Source organism: Sciurus carolinensis, chromosome 12, assembly GCF_902686445.1.
Source record: "Sciurus carolinensis chromosome 12, mSciCar1.2, whole genome shotgun sequence".
NCBI lineage: Eukaryota > Metazoa > Chordata > Mammalia > Rodentia > Sciuridae > Sciurus > Sciurus carolinensis.
The window spans coordinates 56162100-56183892 of NC_062224.1; the positions used below are offsets into that span (position 1 = coordinate 56162100).

At 35.9% G+C, this 21793-nt stretch overlaps 1 protein-coding gene and 1 non-coding gene across 4 annotated transcripts in view; both read left to right on the plus strand.

Annotated features, from left to right (window-relative positions):
- Positions 1-16304, plus strand: part of Exo1 (exonuclease 1) — a 31465-nt gene extending 15161 nt beyond the window's left edge. For 2 of the 3 annotated variants that reach the window (XM_047521105.1, XM_047521107.1), the window contains 6 exons: positions 548-773; positions 2797-3043; positions 8503-9067; positions 12028-12129; positions 13257-13450; positions 15770-16304. In XM_047521105.1, the coding sequence (XP_047377061.1) occupies positions 548-773; positions 2797-3043; positions 8503-9067; positions 12028-12129; positions 13257-13450; positions 15770-15905 (1470 nt within the window). In that variant the 3' untranslated portion in view covers positions 15906-16304. The remainder of the gene's footprint in view (positions 1-547; positions 774-2796; positions 3044-8502; positions 9068-12027; positions 12130-13256; positions 13451-15769) is intronic. The other variant, XM_047521106.1, reaches the window with a different exon arrangement.
- On the plus strand, positions 4155-4285 carry LOC124962489 (small nucleolar RNA SNORA36 family). Its single transcript, XR_007104504.1, has one exon. It is a non-coding gene; the product is annotated as a small nucleolar RNA SNORA36 family (small nucleolar RNA).
- Positions 16305-21793: the final 5489 nt, after the last annotated feature.

Consider the following 21793-nt stretch of genomic DNA (forward strand, 5'->3'; position numbering starts at 1 on the left):
GCACCTGGCATGGATCTAATAGAAACAAGTGTTTTTGTAACCTTAATTGTTTTGGTTGGAACTCAGCCACTTTCTAGAGGTAGGATAGTTGATTACATGATTTTATAGTATTTTATGATTACATGGTTTTTATGATCAGATGCATTTTAAAGTTTACATATACGATTATTTGGAGACATATTGCCAGATAATTATTCTATTAATTATATTGTGTATAGAAGTAGTATTCCAATTTAACGGTACTTCTTTCCTGACCACATTTTTCAATTACAGACTCATTTCTTACACTGTTCATCTTAGGAAATTTTGTTTTTTATTTCTTAGAAATGAGCCAATAGAATGACTTGACTCTGATTAGAAGAAAAGCAGACCTAGGGAATACCGACACATTTAATGGAAAAATAGGACTAGCTAAAAGTATAGAATGTTAAGAGATGGATATTTCAAATCTGATTTTTTTTAAGGGTAGTTTATTTATTTATAATCTATGTCATTGTTGAGGGAAATGAATTATTTTTCTTCTTCAAGTAAACTTTTTCTTTTGTAGTCTGACCTATCAAGAAGTCATAGCTGGAACAACAAAACAGGTCAAAAGTCATCTACTGTTAATAGCATCTGGCATAGGAATTACTGCCCTAGACTTGAGTTGGATAATGTTTCAGGTGCTACACAATTGAAGGAAAATCCAAGTACTGTGGGCATTAAACAAGTGATTAGTACTAAAGGATTAAATCTTCCAAGGAAGTCATCCAGGGTGAAAAGACCAAGAAGTGGTATGTATTTCATTTTTCACAGAATACTAGTGACTGCTGGTCATATTTAAGAAAATTTTGTCCAACCCAAGGATGCTAAGAGCTTCTGTTTTTTTTCTCCTAGAAGTTTTATAGTTTTGGCTCTTTTATTTAAGCCTATGATCCATTTTGATCTAATTTTTTTTATGTGAAGTGAGGTAAGTTCCTTACCTTGTATATGGCAGTTGAGTTGTTCCAGTATCATTTGTTAAAAAGTTATCTTGCCTTGCCACAGTTACTGAAATTCAGTTGACGATGTTGGTGTGGGTCTTTTTGAACTGTTATTCTATGCAGTTGCTCTATTTATCAATCATTACATCAAATGTATTTTTGATCATTGTAACTTTATAGTACATTTTGAAATCAGGTAGTTTAAGTCTCCTGAGTTTGTTCTTCTGTTGAAAAAGTGCTGTTGTTATTCTGTGTTCTTCATATTTCCATTTAAGTTTTAGAACTAACTCGTCAACTTCTTAAAAAAAAAAAAAAGCTATGGGAATTTAATTGAATTGATCGATTCATATGGAGAAAGTTGGCATCTTAACGATATTGAGTTTTCTAATCCATTTAAGCCTTTAATAGTTTATTGTATAGAGATCTTACACATCTGTTGTCAAATTTATCCTTATATTTCAGATTTTTCCTTTGCTTCCTCTACCATAAAGAGAAGTTATTTGTTTTATTTGAATGACTCAATATCAGTGAATTCTTTGTGCCACACTAAGCCTGCTTCTTTATAACTACCATTTATGGATGGATTTTGTCTTCTAGGTGTACACATTTACATTCACCCACAAATACAGGAATAAGTTTAATCCCTATTTTTATGACAGCCCTGCAGATACTTAGTGATAATAGTTATGACCTTTCTAAATTTCTCTTCCAAGGTGAAATTTCCTTATTAGTGTTGTGTTTTAGATGTAATAGTTTTTTAATAATTGTATAACTGCTACAGTGAGTACAATTGATGTGATCTTCTCACCACAGAATATAGTAAAATTATAGAACTTGCTAAAAATCCACATAACTAATACATAACAGGTACTAGGATAGTATGAGAGATACTGAGTTACCTTGCTAAATTCAAGATATGCTTACCTTATGGAATTACCCTAAACAACTAGACTACCAGCCTCATGATAACAAGAAAATGAGTTCAGTCTGTTGTTGTTGCTTCTCGGTGAAGCTTGCTAGGTATCCTAGGATACCTGTTTTTTTCTTTTTCTGAAGGCTCCTAATCCCCTGCATAATAAGCAGACTTAGCCAGGGAACAAGATAAAATTTACCGATCTATAACTTGAAATTTGAGTAGTTTCTCTAGTATTTTGGTGCCCCCTAGCCTATTAATTTGTTGATTACAGTAGTGTGCTCTTAAACCTCCATGAAGTAGAATCTGTTCAGACTTTGAGAATTAGTTCAACTAATTTAAAGTACCTTGGTGCTATTTCGGTGTCCTCAGGCTTTAACCTATTGAACTTGTTTAGTCTTATTAAATGTATTAGACTCATTCAGTCTTGCAATTTATTCTAGTATCACAGAATGCACCTGATAGGAATCTTTTTGGGCTCTTAGCTAAGTAATGATGATCAGATGTTTACAGCAAAAATCACTTTTGACCATATGTGAGCCACATATACTTTAAAAACTATAGCACATAGATGATATGAATAAATGGCTGCCAGTTTTAAGTATGTGTGTATATGCGAATTGCCCCTCATTTTATTTACATACGAAATTAGGCCTTTTTATAATAAGCATATAACCATATAGAAATGTGTCCTAAAATTTTGATTAGGGTATTTTCATAAAAAAATCAAATAATTGACATCGCATCTTAGCCAATTTGGAAATTGTAAAACACAGCTCAGGGAATTGTTTCTGAGTCATTCTCATGTTTCCTTTTGTGAAGCATAGTTTTAAAGTAAGACTACACTGTTAGGACAATGGATGTGACCATGAAGTCGAAACCAAATCTCTAAGATTTACAAATACTTTTGTTTTTATTTAGAAGAGCTGTCAGAAGATGATCTATTGAATCAGTATTCTCTCTCATTTACAAAGAAGACCAAGAAAAATAACTGTGAGAATAATGAATCGCTGAACTCTTCTGAAGTGTTTGTGCCTGCCCTGGAAGATGGAACTATTCATACTAAAAGCTTAAGCACACCACCTCAGACAAGGAATAAATTTGCAACATTTTTACAGAGAAAAAACAAAGAAAGTGGTGCGGTTGTGGTTCCAGGAACCAGAAGCAGGTATAGATACATCTTCAGAATGTTGTTTGTCTGATATATTATGTAATGGATTTGTATTTATTTTGTCTGGAGGCATTTATTTATAGTCAGGTAGGCATAGGACCTGCCTTAGTATGGCTACTGTTTTTATCATGTACAGACATTTCCCAACACATGCAGGTTCTACCTAGGATTTTTGAATTCTGATGGTGCAAAAGTGATGTGTATTCAGTATAAATGGTACTTTGAGTTTTTCGGAGGGCTTTATGCAATTTTGTGAGTCTTTCAGAAGTATATTAAGATACAGATAGCTATAGAGTTGTAATATTAATTGCAAACTTGATACCGTGCTGGGTGTCATGGTTCCAAAAATGAGAAGGACATAGTTTTTGTTTTTGAGACATTTGTGATCCAGTTGGAAAAATAGGTAAATAAACAAAATTTTCCATACATCACGATAGTGTGGTCATTAGAACACATATAAGGTATTCTGAGGGCATCAAAGGGGCATCTAGTGCTAGGGCAGTGTTTAGAAAGCATGAGTGGGAAAGGACGAGTGTTGGGTGCTGCTGGTAGGGTGAGGCAGACAGAGTCCGCAGCCTTCCCAGTGAAACCAGACAGCTTGAGCAGAGGCTTGAGGTGGGGAGCAGCATGGGGTATGGCACAACTAACTTACTGTGAATAGTTGCCATTATTACCAACAGAAAGCAAGTTGGGAAAAGGGAGGTGAGAAGAGGGCAGAAATAGGTGGGCCCCAGCTCATGAAAGGCTTGTATGTCAAGCTGACAACCTTTAGTCTTCTTTAGAGGTGATGGGAAACATTAGAGAGATTTTTTTTTTTTTTAATCAGGGGAGGGTTGTGATTTGATTCTCAATTTAGATAGACCACGGTGGGCACCCAGTGAAAACAGGTTTGAGAGGACCAAACATGGAGCACAAAGATCAGTTGGGCTGTTACCCTAGTCCCTGTAAAGGATGGTGAGATTTTGAAACGTAATTACAACTTGGGGTTAGGAATTCAGACCCCTGAGTCAGATCTCTTGGATTTGAGTCCTGTCATGTTCATGAAATGTTTGACTTGGACAGGTTTACTTCTGGGTGTTCTGCTTTTCTCTTTGTAAGAAATAGAGCTTTCCAAAGTGTTGAGTTCAGTTCAGGCAACTCTCCTGTTCTGTTAATTAAACTTTGGAACATTGAAAGGGGCCAGAAGGGACTATTGGATAGAAAGTGTTATTCTATTCATTTACCTCCCAGCCTACAAAAATAAAAATTAAAAAAAAAAAGGAAAGAAAAATAAATGGATCTAACAGTTGTAGCAACCCCAGTGTTGTTGAGATAATTAATTAAATGAGTTAAGTAAATTGCCTGAGACAGGACCTGATGGTAAACACACAATAAATAACATAGTTTCTTGGCTTCAGATGGTTGTACTGTGTTAGTCCATATTCTGTTACTGTAAATGAATACCACAGACTGGGTCATTTATAAAGACTAGAAGTTTATTTAGCTCATGGTTCTGGAGGCTAGGAAGTCTGAGAGCATGATGCTGGCATCTTTTTTGGCATCTGGTGAGGGCCTTTTTGCTGCATCATAGCACGACAGAGGGCAGGGATATAGCCAGTGGTAGAGTGCTTGCCTAGCACGCACAGGCCTTGAGTTCAATCAAATTTTAAATAATTAATAAATAGCATGGCAGAGGGCATCTTCTAGTGAGACATCTACTGTACTAGCCCAGGTCTCTCTTCCTCTTCTTACAAAGCTACTAATGCCATCATTGGACCCCACCCTCGTGACCGCATCTCATACAAATTCCTCCCAAAGACCCCACCTCCAAGTGCCATTAACATATGAATTTGAGTATCATTTCTGTTTTACTCAGCTTTGTGTTGCTGTGACCAAAATACCTGACAAGAACAATTTATAAGAGAAAAGGTTTATTTGGGGATCACAGTTTAAGAGGTCTCAGTCTGTAGTAGATGGCAACTCCATTGCTCTGGCCCAAGGTGAGGTAGCACAGCATGGTGGAAGGGTATGGCAGAGGGAAGCTGCTCCCTCATGGCAGCCAGGAAGCAGAAAGAGAAGGGGAAAGGGGCCACAGGGAGCATGAGCCCTTCAAGGCACACTCCCAGTGACCCACCTTCTCTAGCCATGGTCCACCTGCCTACAGGTACCACCTGGTTAGTCCATTCAAACTAGGATGGACTTATTAGGTTATAGCTCTCATAATCCAGTCATTTCACCTCTGAATTTTATTGCATTTACCCAGGAGCTTTTGGGGGACACCTTATATCCAAACCATAATAGTTTCCAACACATGAACTTTGGGAAGCACGTTCAAACTACAGTAGGTACCAGAACGTGTTAAAGAAAATATCAGTGTCCTAAGTTATCTAGGTATGATAATAGTACCTTTTAAGAAAGAAAAATTGCCAGTCCCTAATGGATCTTGTTGCTTTTTGTTTTCCAAGTTTAATAAATCAGGCTGCAATGGGAAACCAGTATGAAGGAAGGAATCCTGGTATCCCTAACCTCCTTTTGGATGATATTCCAAACTCTTCTCTCCTTGAGTCTGCTTAAATCACAATACAATACAATTAAATGATTGTTTTGAGTCTCCTTTTGCTGACCACCTCATTAAAGGTGCTTATTATTATGAAATGATGAAAAAGTAGGTCAGAAAAGATGGACACTGGCTCCAGATGATATGTGCTGAATAAAAATTCTCAGAAAGTTGACTTTTCTAACTTGATGAAATTTTAGGAATTTGGTTTCAGTTTTCCCTTTCCTGAACCCAGAATACTATAACTGCTGAGCTACATCCCCAACCCATTTTATTTTTTTATTTTGAGACTGGTTTTAACTAAGTTGCTGGCACCAGCCTCAAATTTGTGATCCTCCAGCCTCAGCCTCCCAAGGAGCTGGTGTGCAACACCATACCCAGCTTGATCTCCTCTTTGGGGATGACAAATCAGAATAGCATATGTGTGTGTATAGGACTTCCCTGTTTTATTATCATAGAAGCTTAAGGCAATCTCCAAATTCAAGGTTGTACATAGCCGCTTTATATAGTTTATTTGGATATTTCACTAGTAAGTTGCTCAGAGGGACATTAAAATATGTCTAAAGAAGTATTTTTTTTTCCCCTCTATCAGCTTCTTTGTGAAACAATACTTGGGAATTTTAAATCTTTGATATATAATTTTCTGACCAAGTTTATATAGCAATGTCTAATAAAACTAGATATTACTAAATTTGTTTTCAAAGCTAATTTTCAGAATTCTTTTACATGGTCTTTTATGCCTCATAAGTATATGAGATAGCATAAAGTTAATGTTATTTTCAGGTTAAGAGACTGAAACTCTGAAGGGTTAAATTTTCCCAGAGTCCTATGATATTGAGGATAGGAGAGAGCTGTAGTTGCGGCAGTTGTAAGCAATCTGGCAGGACTCGGTTTAAATTCTCACTGTCATCTTATCAGCTGAATGATTTTTCATGCACCATTTAAATTTCCTAGCTATATCCTTGTAAAACCATGGACAGCCAAATAAATAAGGCTGTAGTGAAGGTTAGTTAGAAATACTTGGCCTGGTACCTAGTCACAAATATATATGTAAATATTTATTACCTCCCCCTCTTTTTAGTACACTTAACTAAAAGGAGGTATTAAACATGCAAAAACTTGTCTCTGTTTTTGGAAGTGAGTTAATTTTGGAAGTGTCTGAATTATCTATTGTATTGATTCTCATCCTAAAAACATTTCATTTTCTTTTGTGATCCAGAAATAACAGTTAAGTAACACCGAGGTTAATTGGGAAGGAACAGCTATGAACTAGGAGGGGATCTGGGTTTTAGTTCTGTTTTCTAACTGATCAATTTTATGTCCCTGGGCACTGTCTAGTGATAGTATACTTCTCTTTACCCTTGAAATGATTCATGAGAAAATAGTTGAATGTTATAGGAACTGCCATGAATTTAGAAGTTAATTTTTGATCAGATCTAGGATTTTAAGTATTCTGCTTAATGAAAAGCTAATGAGGTTCTTCCCTTCCTGCCCCTGTACCCATATAGCTTATCTAGGGATTTAATGAAAGAGGGTTTTTTTCCCACTTTTTTTTATTGGTACATTATAGTTGTACATACAGAAGGGAATGAAAGAGGATTTTCAGCATTGAGTAAATATTCTGTTCATTATCTTAGATTTCAACCAGTGCTTAGTAAGAGGAGGTAAATTATCTTTTTTTTGTTTCTTTCTCCTTCTCCTCTTTCCCTCTTTCCTTCTTCTTCTCCCTCTTTTTCTCTTTTTTCCTTCCTTCTTTCCTTCCTTTTTCCCTTCCACTTCTTTCCTTCCTTCTTTTATTTTTCTTTCATTCTCTCTCTCTCCCCTTTCTCCCCAGCACCCCCTTTTTCATTCTGTAGTATTGGGGATTGAACCCAGGGTCTTAGAAACTCTGAGCTACATCCCAAGCTGCTTTTTGTTTTATTTTGAAACACAGGCTCACTAAGTTTTCCAGCCTGGCCTTGAACTTGAGTTTTTCCTGCTTCATCCTCCTGAGTAGCTGGGATTATAACCACTGTGCCTAACCAGGATTTTTTTTTTTTTAACTTAAAAACCCCCTTGAATCAATCCTCCACAATAATGATGCTTACCTACTGATCTTTTATTCTTTTTTTGGTGTTTGTTAAATACTCTACCACTGAGCTATATCTCTAGCCCTTATTGGAGTTCTTTTTAAGCATTTTTTAAAGCTGCTCCACTGAACAAATAATATTGCTCTAGTAATAACAGAATTTAATGATTAATTGAGAGTTTTTAATACTTAAAATAGCAAAGGTCAATAGGATATAAAACAAGTAGATTAGTATACTATTTCAAGTTCCCAGATGATTTGATGGTAGAAGTAAAAGATGAGGGATAGATGGCTAATTTATTTTCTTTCCTATAAAATATGAGATAATAGTTGAAAATTGTCCTTTGTGTAATTCATGTGTATGACTTCAAACCATGGTATTAACTGTTGTCTTAGGTACAGTGGAGGATACAGACACATGGACAGTCCCTGTCCTCAAAGAGCTCACTTTCTCTTTGGAATTTGAAAGAGTTAGGGCAGGACTGAGGATTAAACTTGGTGGTGTCATGCCTAGCCTGGGGTAGGCTCTGGATTCCTTTCCCAGCAGTGCAATAAATAGATAGTTTTAGGGGAGAGAACACCTATGTAATGATTAGGTCTAGATAAAATATGGAAATTTCAAATACATGGTATGAGAACTGTTTTAAGAAAGACCTGTCTAAAATTCTAAATGTAAACACTGGCATAATAAACATTAAGCCTTGATTGAAATTCAAGATCTATATTGCCTTTATTTATAAAATTATATGTATTATAAAGGAACTAGACCATTATTACATTTTGAATCTTAACATCTTTGTGAGAAAACTCTAAAATACTTATAATAATCTATTTTTCCTGGTTTTTTGTTAGGTTTTTTTGCAATCCTCTGGATTCTGTGGACTGTACATCAGAGAAAGGGAACAGCCAACCTCTAGATGAAGCTTCTGTCACAGATAAAGAGACCAATCTCAGTGAGTCAGATTGTCTAGAACCAGGAGGCAGAGAACTGGTCGATACAAACATATCACACAGTTCAAGTGATCAGGTTCCAAAGGATGTGACTGTGTTTGCTGATGAAGAGTCTCAGTCTCTTACGGCCAGCAAATTCACAAGGACTGTTTCACCACCAACCCTGGGAACGCTGAGAAGTTGTTTTAGTTGGTCTGGAAGTCTTGGGGGTTTTTCCAGAACTCCGAGTCCCTCCCCAGGCACAGCATTGCAGCAGTTGCGCAGAATGAGTGATTCTCTTGTCACTGTGCCTGAGAACAATGCAGTGTCCCATACATCTCAGTCAAATAGTGACCAGTCCGGCGGTGAGTCTCCACCCTTATGCGAAGTGGAGTCTTCACAGTCTCAGGAAAGCATAGAGTTATCACCACAGAGTTTAAATGCATCAAAACTTTCTCAGCCTTCCAGTAAGGATTCCGATTCAGAGGTAAGTCCTACCATGAGACCTCTGTGTTTAAATTTATGCTTAAGGAAAAAAAAAGGGGTGTTAATCAGACAATTGAGGAAAATTTGCCTACATTATTGAAATTACTGGTTATCTTAATTTTTCATTCAAAATTCTACTTTCTAAGAAGTTGACTTTTTATTGATTTGAAGAACTTCTCTATCTTTCTTATTTCCAACTCCTGTACATTTAAACCAGCTCTATACTTCTTCACCACCCCTGTGCCATGTTTGGCATAGTTAACACCTAAGCAGAATAATCTATAGAACAAAAAATTACTGTAAATTTACTATTTAAATTCTTAATATAAGCTTGAATTCAGATAACATGTGTGATCTTATAAAGAAATGACTCTAGTAATGTGAAGTTGTGTATGTTGTTTTAGTACTTCAGAAATATATTTTATTTTTATTTCCTAAACTTCACTTTGTAATAAAATAAAATAGTAATACAAGTGATTTTATAAAGCATACTAACCACTTTTTTCTTCTATATAAAGTATCCTTTGCCGGTTGCAGTGGCACATGCCTTTAATCCCAGTGGCTCAGGAGGCTGAAGCGGGAGGATCACGAGTTCAAAGCCAACCTCAGCAAAAGTGAGGGGCTAAGCAACTCAGTGAGACTCTGTCTCTAAATAAAATAGGGATGGGGATGTGGCTCAATGGCCGAGTGCCCCTGAATTCAATCCCTAGTATCCCCCCCAAAAAATATTTTATTCTGATTTTGGTTTTTTTATTTTAGATTTTGATTTGACTAAAATCAAAACTCCAAATAAGTATTGCTCATAAAATCCAGTGACACAGTTTAAAATGGCCTGGTGGCATTATCTCAAATTTACCAACATAACATTTGTTTTATCTTTACCCAATATAACTACCACATTGTGAGAACAATTACAATCACAGTAATATTTGGCAGTTTGATGTTTTATGATCCTGAATGTTGAATGGCATCTAATAAATCAGTATAGCTTGTACTCCTTAAAAGGAAAATATTCAAGTTCTCAAAGGAAACCTGAGTTATATTAGATTCTAGTTGAAGGAAAAGATGAAGTTAAAATGTGGAAATAAATTGTTTTCATTAGGAGAAAGCTGAAATCAATTTATGTAATTGAATTCTAAGTCTTTCATCTGTGGCATTTTTCTGCTGAACCCTTTCCTGCCTTTGAAACTTTAGCTATTCTTTTCTCTTTGTTGTACTTTTTCCATGTTGAGTACTGTCCTTAGTAATCTAGAAGACTCTTTATTTTCATGTGTGTCTCCATTTTATTGCCATCTTTCTCATCTTTTACACATACTGCTTTTCTCTTGGTGCTTTTTGGGCACCACCCCATTGCTATCACTTGAACATCTTTTAATAAAACATTACTGTTGGGGAGGATACTTGCAAGTCTCTCGAGTGCCTTTGGGGTATTCTATAGAGTGCATCTTCCTGTTTTACTTTGTAAGGTTTTAGCCATGTGTTACTAAGAAGCCTTCCTCATCAGCTTACAGATCATGGACCAGTCACACTGACAGAACTCTGCACATTCTTTTGAGCTAACCATTTTTTATATCGATCTATTATAGAAATATGAACCCTCTATCTCCCAAAAGTAAACAAACCAAGAATAATTCATTGAGTCATCTCTCTTGCCGCCAGATATAATGAATTCCTCTTAGGATAGATTGTTAATTATAGACCTGTGTTTGTAATGTCAGCTACTTGGGAGACTGAGGAAGGAGGATCACAAGTTCAAGGCCATCATAGGCTACCTAGTGACACCCTGTCTTGGGGGGGGAAATATATATATATATATATATATATATATCAGTTTCATCATATGACTCTGAAAAATGGGAGCTTTCTGCTGGCAGTTAACTATAATCTTAGGATCTTTCTCATGTTCTTTATTACAAGAAATGATTTAGCCCAACTGGGTACAGTGGCATGTGCCTATAATCCCAGTGCTTGGGAGGCTAAGGCAGGAGGATCACAAGTTCAAGACTAGCCTCAGCAACTTAGCAAGACCCTGTCTCTATAAATATAAATAAATATAAATAAAAATTTAAAATAATTTTTAAAAACTGGGGATGTAGCTCAGTGTAAAGTACCTTTGGGTTCAATCCCCAATCACAAAAATAAAAAGAATTGATTTGGCCCAGAATCACTACTACTGTTAGCCATGAGCAAGGAATATAGTTTCTATAAGGTACTAGTCAGTGGAGTCTTATTCACTATAGTTGTGATTTTTAAGTATATAATACAGTATAGATTTCCAACATAAATATTTTTTTAAAAAAACTTTCAGAAAATGCAGAAATGTAAAGCTTTTTAAAAAATTTTAGTCATCCTTTTTTATTTTACTTTTGTGTAAAGATTATGAGAAAACACTTCGTCTGTAGAAGTCTCATATGATGGAATTAGGAGCAGAGAGTGGTAGGTCTTAAAGCCATTGCTTAAGGTAAATGCACATTTGATACAATACTTGAGAGCATATACCATTTTCCTCTTTAATGTTGAACATGTTACAGTTTAAAGAAGAGATGTGGAACTGCATTGGTTCAACTTTTTATAGCTAATAATTTATGAAAACCATTAGCCTAGCATGAGTAAAGCTATAAAATTATAGTAAGAGATTCTAGTTTTATCTGAGTCAGCATTTTGACAGCCTGCTCAAATGTTTCAGAAAAGAAGTCTCCAAAATTTTAAATATGTGTTTTATGTAATTTCTTTCTCTAACTAAAACATTGGCTAGTTTATTCAGTGAAACCGGCAGCTATCATCCTTTCCATATGAATTCAGTTTCTTTTATTAATTCCATTTCATGTTTTTAGTCTTTGTGAAATATACTTTATTTATACTGATTTTTCTCATTTTATTTTACTTCCTGTTGAATATTGGTTAGTTGTCATAAAAACAAAAAAAATCTAATTTATTTTCTTTCTGATCTGGGGGATATAGGAATCTGATTGTAATATTAAGTCACTTGATAATCAAGGTAATCAGAACTTCAAGCAACGTTTATCTCATTTCTCAAAGAAAGACACACTTCTAAGGAACAAGGTAAAACATTTATTTAAATTTATTTTTAATTTCAGAAACTGTATATACTTATAACAAGAAAATGAAAATGTAAGTAAAACTTAAAAATTAAAATTCCTAATTATGATTTATTTTTAGATCTACTTTTTAGCTTTCTAGGACAATATCTGTGCTTAAATATAGGTGCTAAAGGTGTTAAGTTGAAACTTCTTTTATAGGTAGTAAAGATCATTTTCCAAGTACTTATATAATCATTACTTACAAAGTCAATGTAATATGTCATTGTATGGGTTTATATAATCCTCTTTATAGTCATTTACCCTTAAAATTTTTTGCTATGGTTAAACAGTATTAAAACCAAGACCTTGAGGGTAAATATTTGAGTACCTACCCTGATTATCTATAGGGATAAATTCCATGGAGTGGTATTACTGGTCCCAAAGCATGTATGATTTAATGCTTTGACATGTATTACAAAAATGCTTCTAAAATGTGTGGACCCAGGATAAGTTGTAACTTTTCCATTCTTTATATACCCTTTGCCAGATTATATACCCTCTATTTTATATACCTCTTAACTATCCTGAGAATCGACAACAAAACCTCAGTGACTCCATACTATCCACAGAATAAAAATCAACTCTTGAATGGAAATAAAAACATTGATAGAGATTTAAGTACATAATGCCACATTGTGCAGTGGAAGAGCAGGCAACTTATTGAAAATAAAATTCAGTTGTACATGTGAAAAAGAAAAATCTCCAAGATATATCATTAAGTGGAATCAAGGAAAACAAAGTAATAACTGTGTAGTCTGCTACCAGTTTTGTTTATATTCGCTTGTGTGTATGCAAATGATTTAATGGATGCACAGAAAACCTGTAACAGCAGTTGCCTCTGGAGAGCTAAAGTAGAAGTGAATGAGACTCACATTCCTCTCTGTTCATTTATGACTTAAATTTTATGCTGGGTGCATATATTACTGATTAAAATAATTATGATAATTTTTGTAGTAGACATTTGTAAGTAGCACACATTTACACTTTGTTTATGAGTTATTTTTCTGTACTGATGAATAAACAATACTTTGAAATTAACTAAAGGAGTTGCCTAACAGAGTAATGTTAAAGCGAGCATTTAATCCTCAGGTTCCTGGGCTGTATAAATCCAGTTCTGTAGACTCACTTTCCACAACAAAGATCAAACCTCTAGTACCTGCTAGAGTCAGTGGACTGAGCAAGAAGCCAGCAAGCGTCCAAAAGAGAAATCATCATAATGCTGAGAACAAGCCAGGATTACAAATAAAAATCAGTGAACTCTGGAAAAATTTTGGATTTAAAAAGTGAGTTGCCTTGTTCCTTGTTCTGAAATAAGATGAGCTGTTGTTCTTTTCCATAGTTCCAATCCCTGTCTCCCAACTCTCTAGTTTCATATGAATCTGTTTCTGTTTCTCACACCATCAGTTCTCAGCGTGGCTTTTGGAGTCTCTTTACACCTATTACTTTTCCAGACCTTAAATGTCTCAGCCTTCTTTCCTTCTTATTTCTCAGAATTGTAACGAGAAGAAACTTTTAGATAGAGGGTGAGAGAGCACTGTGCTATACTTCCCTAAATTATCGTATCTAAAAGGGGGAGAGTCACTGAATTTACATAATGAATTTGCCAGATTTCTAATGTATATGGGAAGCATTGTTTTAAAACAAATAATCTTTAAAATAGCTACCTATACCTCCTTCTGTTAGATTTCAGAATTAGCCACAGCATAGCATTAATTAATAATTATTTTCTTGTACTCAATAAAGCTTAATAAAAGTGGGGCGGGGAGCTAACATGGGGATGATAGGATTAAACTTTACATAATAGAAATATTGTCATAGTCAGATGAACTGGTATGAGTGGAAACACTTGGTAAATATTAGACAGTTGTTTCTTATTTTGTGTATATGTGTGTAAAGTCTAAGATTAAACTCAGTTGAATTCTCAAACTTTTTATTTTCGAACCCTTTATAGTTTTAAAACTTTTTGAGGACCCCAATAATTTATAAGGAATACTTAACCGTCCTAGAAATGAGAATAGACATTTAATAAATAGATAACAATAATAAGCCCATTACATGTGAACATGGTATATTTTTTATGAAAAAATTGCTCTATTTTCCAAAACAAACAAAAAAGTAACAAGGAGTGGCATTGTTTTATATTTGCAAATCTTCATTGTCTAATTTAATAGAACTCAATTGAAATCTTTTATCTGCTTTTGTGTATGATATATTTTGGTTGAAATATATGAAAAAATATAACCCCACACATATTTGCACTTGGAAAGTTTATTAATAAACTTTCTAGATAATTGTAAGTTTCTTTGTTATTATACCAAATTTCAACAAGAGTGGTTTCTTAAGGTTAGTTGCAACAGACTATGAGTTTGTAAATTCTTGTACATTATAACCCACTTCTAATGTATCTTTACCCATTCATCATTTGGAAATATTGGTTCATTGAGTTGTACTTTCTTACAAATACTAATTTCATTATATAATATAAGAAAGAAAGTGATAATTAGCAGTCTTAAATATTGGGAAGCTTTCTAGTAGCAGACACAAATTTTCCAGAATTCTAATTTTTATTTATAAACTCGAAATTTGTCTGGGCAATGAGTAGTGTTATTTTCTTCACAGTGTCGGCTGTCTTTGTTCCTTTGCCAAATAACTAAAAATCATTTGGTGTTTTGTTTGTTTGCTTTTTTTTTTTTTTTTTGGTACCAGTGATTGATTGACACATGCATGCTTCCTGTTTTGTCACAGCATATTAAGCATACCAAAGGATTGAGATTTTTAAAAATTAGTGATTTTTACTGCTTCATCAAGAATATTCTTAAAACTTTGTTTTTTACTGCAAGTACACAGTGATGGAAAATATAAGTACTACTAGCATTACTTAAGCAATTTCATGTCACTGTCTTGACTCATGCCAAATTTCTGGCAGTTTTACCCAATTCTGCTTTAGCATTATCAGTACAAATGCCAGCACAGTGGAAAAACAAAGTCTAAATATTATTATATAATAATTTCAATCTTACAAACCCCTTGAACATGTCTTGGGAATCTCCGGGGGCCCATGGAACATATTTTGAGAACTGCTTCTGGAGAGAAAGGAACAGTGCAACAGTATTACATGCCTTTTAGAAAATAAGACTTATTGGTGTTTAATTTTTGTTACAGGAGATAGAATTACCTGTGTGATCTTCCATAAGATTAATTTATTAAGGACTTAAAGCTTTCTTTCATTAAAAGCAAGAAAGGGAATAAAAAATAGGGTTTAATCATTTGTCATGCTTCACCTATATTAATTTTTAGCCAATCTGAAGAGGGCCCTATGGAGAAATGAATTAAAATTTCTCTATTGGAATCTTTCTGCCTTAGCTACTGTATATCTAGTAATAGCCTAGCACCTACATTGAAAGGCAGAAGGGACTCTTAAGAAGCAAAACCCAAAATTTATTGAAAGTACTCAGAGGAGAACCTGAAAGTGATCCATAATGAATGAGAGATTATACAGTAAATGCTTTTATCCTCTTTATAAGCCTCTATTTTTTCAAGTATATTATTTTCTAATAACCATTACCCTAAAAACATCAAATTTGTTTTATTGTATATTGCAGAGATTCTGAAAAGCTTCCTTCTTGTAAGAAGCCCCTGTCTCCAGTCAGAGATAACATCCAGCTAACTCCAGAAACGGAAGAGGATATATTCAACAAACCTGAATGTGCACGTGTTCAGAGAGCAATATTTCAATAAATGAAGGCTGCTGGGAGACTGTTGCCTACAAGAAAATCTTATCAATTTGAACTCCTTATTTGAAGATGAGGCAGTTACCAGCCTGAAAGACTGGTTCTTAAATCAATGCCACTTTTTAAATATAATACATTTTGTACATTAACTCCATAATTGTTTCTGTTGCTCAGCTTTTTATATTTTCATAAGAAGCTAAATAGAAGAATAATTTAGTCTTTGACAGTTTTTTGGAAGTTGTATGTTAATTGGGCAAATCCCCTGTAGTTTCTAAAAATCTACAGATTTCTGTAATGTCCAGTGTAAGACAGTAAATGGAAAGCCACAGTTCTATGTAATCTTTTCATTGTAGAAGAAATCACTGTCTGTCTTAAGCCTTTAAATATTTCCAGCTGCCTTTCTTGTCTATCCTTAGCATTGAATTGTAAATAAAGTTGCTGGGATGGAAGGGGTATTGGAAGGGTTAAAGGTCATTACACAGATGGTAAGGTGCTCTGTTAGCCCTGAAGTTTGGTTGAGTTATGGGTTGACACTGGAGGAAAATTGTTTTCAGCCTTAGGTAAAAGGAACTACTTACATTATTAATATTCTTAAACTAAAAAATAGCTTCAGTTTTCCTTCATATATCTGTTTTTTTTTTAAGCGTAGATTAAAATACATCCTTAACACATATTTAAAATTAGTTCCTGAAATGCCACATAAGATACCAAAGCTGCAGTTCTGTGATAGGTACACTCTGCAAAGAAATAGGCAGGTGCCTGGAAAAAGAACCAGCTACACAAGTGAAGATCTGAAATGACAGGAAGTAGAGGATAAAAGAGAGAGATCCAGAGTACTTTAATTTTTAAATAAAAAAGTAGTATTACAGAGACCCAGTCTGGGAAATACCTAATCCAAAGAACAAAAGATTTTAATTCCCTGTGAATACTTCCTGTTATAGAACAAATTAAGAATGTGAATCATACATTTTCTACAAACATCCCCTCATTCACAATGATAACTTAAATGGCAGAAAATGAATTGAACACTATAAATCCACAAGGGCTAACAGAATGGAAAAAGGGACATCATCAGGCAAGGAAACCTTGGGTGAGGGGGTAAATGATGTACCAAAGAAATGATTTTTTTCTAGTGGCAGAGGCCAACAAGAGCTAAAATTCTAGATGGGCTCAGTAAGGGGTGACAAGCAAGTTCTCGTGAAGCCAGAGGTGTAGAGTAAGACTGAAAACAGAATGGGTTTTGAAAACCTTTAAAAATAGCATAGGAAATCAGTATATAACTAGAATGTACCCATTTTTTAAATGTGTAAAAAAATAGCCTGGGAAAAAGGAAAGATGGCAGCAGTGCCATAGTTTTCAATTTCCAAATCCTCATATAACTGGTTGAAGAGCAGAATTGAAAACTCACATTTACAATAAATGTGGGTGACATGGCATCCTAAGTCCCAAAGTATAAGTGGGTAAAGATAAGCCACCAAAAGCTGCAGGACCACAAGAAGGTATTGGCATCTATTCAGGTGAAGTAGAGAGAGGAGTGAACTATGACAGGGAAACTCATCCACCAGGTTTGCCAAGACTTCCAGGTTAGAATACTTCTCAGAAGCCAAATTGAGCAAAATATGGAAAAGGTTAGAGTATAAGTGAAATAGGGAGCAGCCCACCAAAAAAAAAAAAAAAATAGCAGGATACCTTGGTTTTGAACACTTAAAGGTAGAAAATCTCCAATGAACTGTGCTTCTCAAAGTTTACTTAAGAAACCCCAGGCCAGGCATGGTGCGTACCCTTTATAATCCTAGCAACTCAAGCCTGAGGCAGGAGTATTGCAGGCTCAAGGTCAGCCTCAGCAATTTAGTGAGACCCTAAGAAACTTAGACAGTGTCAAAATTAAAATAAATAAAGCCCTGGGGGTGTGGCTCAGTGGTTCAATCCCCAGTACCAAAAACAAAAGGGGCCTGGGGTTGTGGCTCAGTGGTAGAGCACTTGCCTATCATGCGTGAGGCCCTGGGTTTGATCTTTAGCACCACGTAAAAATAAAACGAAGGTATTGTGTCCACCTACAACTAAAACAAAATATTTTTAAAAAAAGAAACCACAATATTTTCTAATTGTACAGTTATTTTAATAAGAAATCAAGAGCAGAAATGACGTTTTTATAGACAATAAAAATCGGACTAGGTCAAAACTAGTTCATTAGAAAATGTGCCAAAGAATATTAAGAAAATGATATGAAATATGAATAAAATTTAGCATTGGAAAAGTTAAGGAAACATTGGAAATGGAAACATCTCAGAAATGAAACCTAAACTAGAAGGGATGCAAATACTGCAGATAATGATTTGAAGGAAGAGCCCGGTGTAGTGGTGCACAGCTGTAATGCTAGCAACTTGAGGCTGAGGCAGGAGGATTGCAAGTTTGAGGACAGCCTTGGCAACTTAATGAGACCATGTTCCAGAAAATACATGCTGGGAATGTAGCTCAGTGGTAGAATGCCCCAGGTTCAATTCCCAATAGTGAAATAATAAAAGAAATGGAAAAAATAATTAGTGACAAAATTGGAAGTAGGGAAAGAAGGACCAAAATATAGGTAATAGGAGTCTGAAAAAAAAAGTAATTGTATAAAACTTAGTTTTTAAAATACATATGAAAGTATTTTTAAAGGTACAGTCTTGTACTTAGGATTTTGACCCAGAACAGCCAATACCAAGACATAAATAGTATACTTAAGGAAAAATCCTTAATATAATAGTATACAAAAGGAAAAATCCTTTTGGTAGGCAAAAGCAATATATAAGAAAAAATGTAGATGATCATCAGAGTTTTTCAGTTATACTATATGCCTGAAGGAAATGAGTTAACATGTTAAAGATCGTCTGGGGAAAATATGAGCTGAGTTGTTTTGTGGTGCTGCGGATGGAACCCAGGGTCCCCCCCACACTAGATAGTGCTCTATCACCAAACAAGCCCCCAGTCCAAGCTGTTATTCTATTCAACACAATTGGCTTCCAAGTGTAAAGGACAGAAGCAACTCACCCAACATAAAAAATTGGGGAAATATCCCCTTAAGCTCTTCCTTGGGAATGTATCAGAAAATGAATTCCAGATAACCAAAATAATGAGATATAATGACATAAAAACTGATGGTGAAACTGATGTGGGGCGCAACTTAAGAACAGACGGATCACCACTGAGAAGTCCAAATCTGAGAGTCTTTATTAGCAGGCCAGCTGACTGTCTCACACAATGCCAAAAGCAGCTATTGGGAGAACAGCCCCGATCATAGGGTTGTAAGGGTTTTTATACCGTAAGTCAGTATATCAATCAAAGTGTCTGTTGCTATGATTTAAAACTATAAACTAACATCATGAGAACTAAAATCATAAGCAGAAGGGGAAGTGGGTCAAAACAACCTTAGTTGGGTACAAGTTAAAGAATGGTTACTAACATCTAGACAATCACTGTTGACATGGTACATTGTCCAAGAAAAATAAGAATCAAAAAGAGAACATTTTTACATTATGTAAGAATTGCCATTTTGTGTTGCAAAACATGCAATGCTAAGCAACCGTTGATGGGTACAGAAGTGGAGTTCCCACCAGGGAAGCATTTCCTATATAACATGGAGTCTCAGGGTAAAATGGAGTCTGTTTAGTCGTTGCCCATATAGCCTGGCCTATAACATTTCCAAGGAGTCAAATATGTTGGGGTCTTAAGCCCCCTTGCCCTTCTCAACCAGCGGCAAGGGAAGGGGACACTCCCCAACAAGGTCAGACCGGGATAGGTAGGGCCGACTGACTGCCCGCTCCCAGCCCTCCGGGCAGAGGACAATCAGATGCATCAGGGAGACCAGTCAGAGCAGGAACTCGTTTATTGAGGAAGTCACACAGCTTTTATGTAGGGTGGGGGCTAGGCGGGAACCAATCAGCTTAAAGGTCAGCAAGGCAGGGGGGTTCATGCAGGCAAGAGTCCCATTGGACTATATGGCAAGCACAAGCTGACCACGTTCACGGAACTGTTGTTAACCAATCCCTGACGGTGATCCGGTTTATCGTCATTAACTATTAAAACTGCCTTTGAGGCCTTGATCTTGCTCACTCGCCAGGGGGCAAGGAGTCAGCCTGAGTTAGTCAACGTGTCACTAGTCCCAACACAAATATATCAACTCGTCACAGTGCATGCCTGTAACCCCAACTACTTGAGAGTCTGAGGCAGAAGATGCTGAGTTTGAGGCCTGCCTTGGCAACTTAGCAAGACAGTCTCAAACTAAAATGTGAGGGGGCCGGAGCCAGGGATGTAGCTCAGTGGTAGAACACCCCTAGGTCTAATCCCTAGTACCAAAAAAAAAAAAAAAAAAAAAAAGTGGTGAGCATTAAGTATAGAAAACTGCAATCAAACTAAAAGTAAAAGGGAGAGAGTATAGTAGATAAAAGCAAATGCAAAAAAGGAAAAAACAATGGTTTAATTGGTAGTCTGATTGTTGTTTTGATATTGTCTGAAACAACATTGGCATTGTTGATGCAGTCATACAGTGGAGACACTGAGTTCCCTTCTAGACCACTTGGATAACGCAAATATTGCAACAAAACAAGTAATAAAATTGTTGGATTCCCAGTGCATATAAAAATTATGTTTAGGCTGTGGAGACCAAGATGGTGGACTAGAGGGTGACTGCATCTCATGCTGCTCCAGAACTCAGGATTCAGGAAGAGTAGGTATTGAGAGACTTGGGACCAACTCAGAGCTGCTGGGTCTCTCCCACTGGGCAAGGCTCGGCCCGGGCGGCAGGCCTGGACTGCAGGCAGCTTCTTGGAGCAGGGCCAGGCAGCGAGAGGCTTCCATGAACAACTAGGCAAGAGAATGAAATTAAACCCCTATCTCTCACCCTGCACAAAACTCAACTCAAAATGGTTCAAGGACCTCAGAATCAGACCAGACACCCTTCATCTTATAGAAGAAAATGTAAGTCCAAATCTTCAACTTGTTGTCTTAGGATCAGACTTCCTTAACAGGACTCCCATAGCACAAGAAATAAAAACAAGAATCAATAACTGGGATAGATTCAAACTAAAAAGCTTTCTCTCAGCAAAGGAAACTATCAGCAATGTTAAGAGAGAGCCTACAGAGTGGGCTCATACTTCAGATAAAGCACTAATTTCCAGAATCTATAAAGAATTCAAAAAACTCTACACCAAGAATACAAATAACCCAATCAACAAATGGGCTAAGGAAATGAACAGACACTTCACAGAAGATCTACAAGCAATCAACAAATGTATGAAAAAATGTTCAACATCTCTAGTAATAAGAGAAATGCAAATCAAAACCACCCTAAGATTCCTCTCGCCCCAATTAGAATGGCGATTATCAAGAATACAAGCAACAATAGGTGTTGGAGAGGATGTGGGGAAAAAAGTACACTCATACATTGCTGGTGGGGTTGCAAATTAGTGCAGCCACTCTGGAAAGCAGTGTGGAGATTCCTCAGAAAGCTTGGAATGGAACCACCATTTGACCCAGTTATCCCACTCCTCGGCCTATACCCAAAGGACTTAAAATCAGCATACTACAGAGATACAGCCACATCAATGTTCATAGCTGCTCAATTCACAATAGCCAGACTGTAGAACCAACCTAGATGCCCTTCATTTGATGAATGGATAAAGAAACTGTGGTATATATATACAATGGAATATTACTCAGCCATAAAAAATAATAAAACTATGGCATTTGCAGGCAAATGGATGAAATTGGAAATATCATGCTAAGTGAGATAAGCCAATCTCAAAAAACCAAAGGACGAATGATCTCGCTGATAAGCGGATGATGACCCATAATGAGGGGTGGGAGGGGGGCAAGAATGGAGGAAGGAGGGACTGTAGAGAGAGTAAAGAGGGGTGG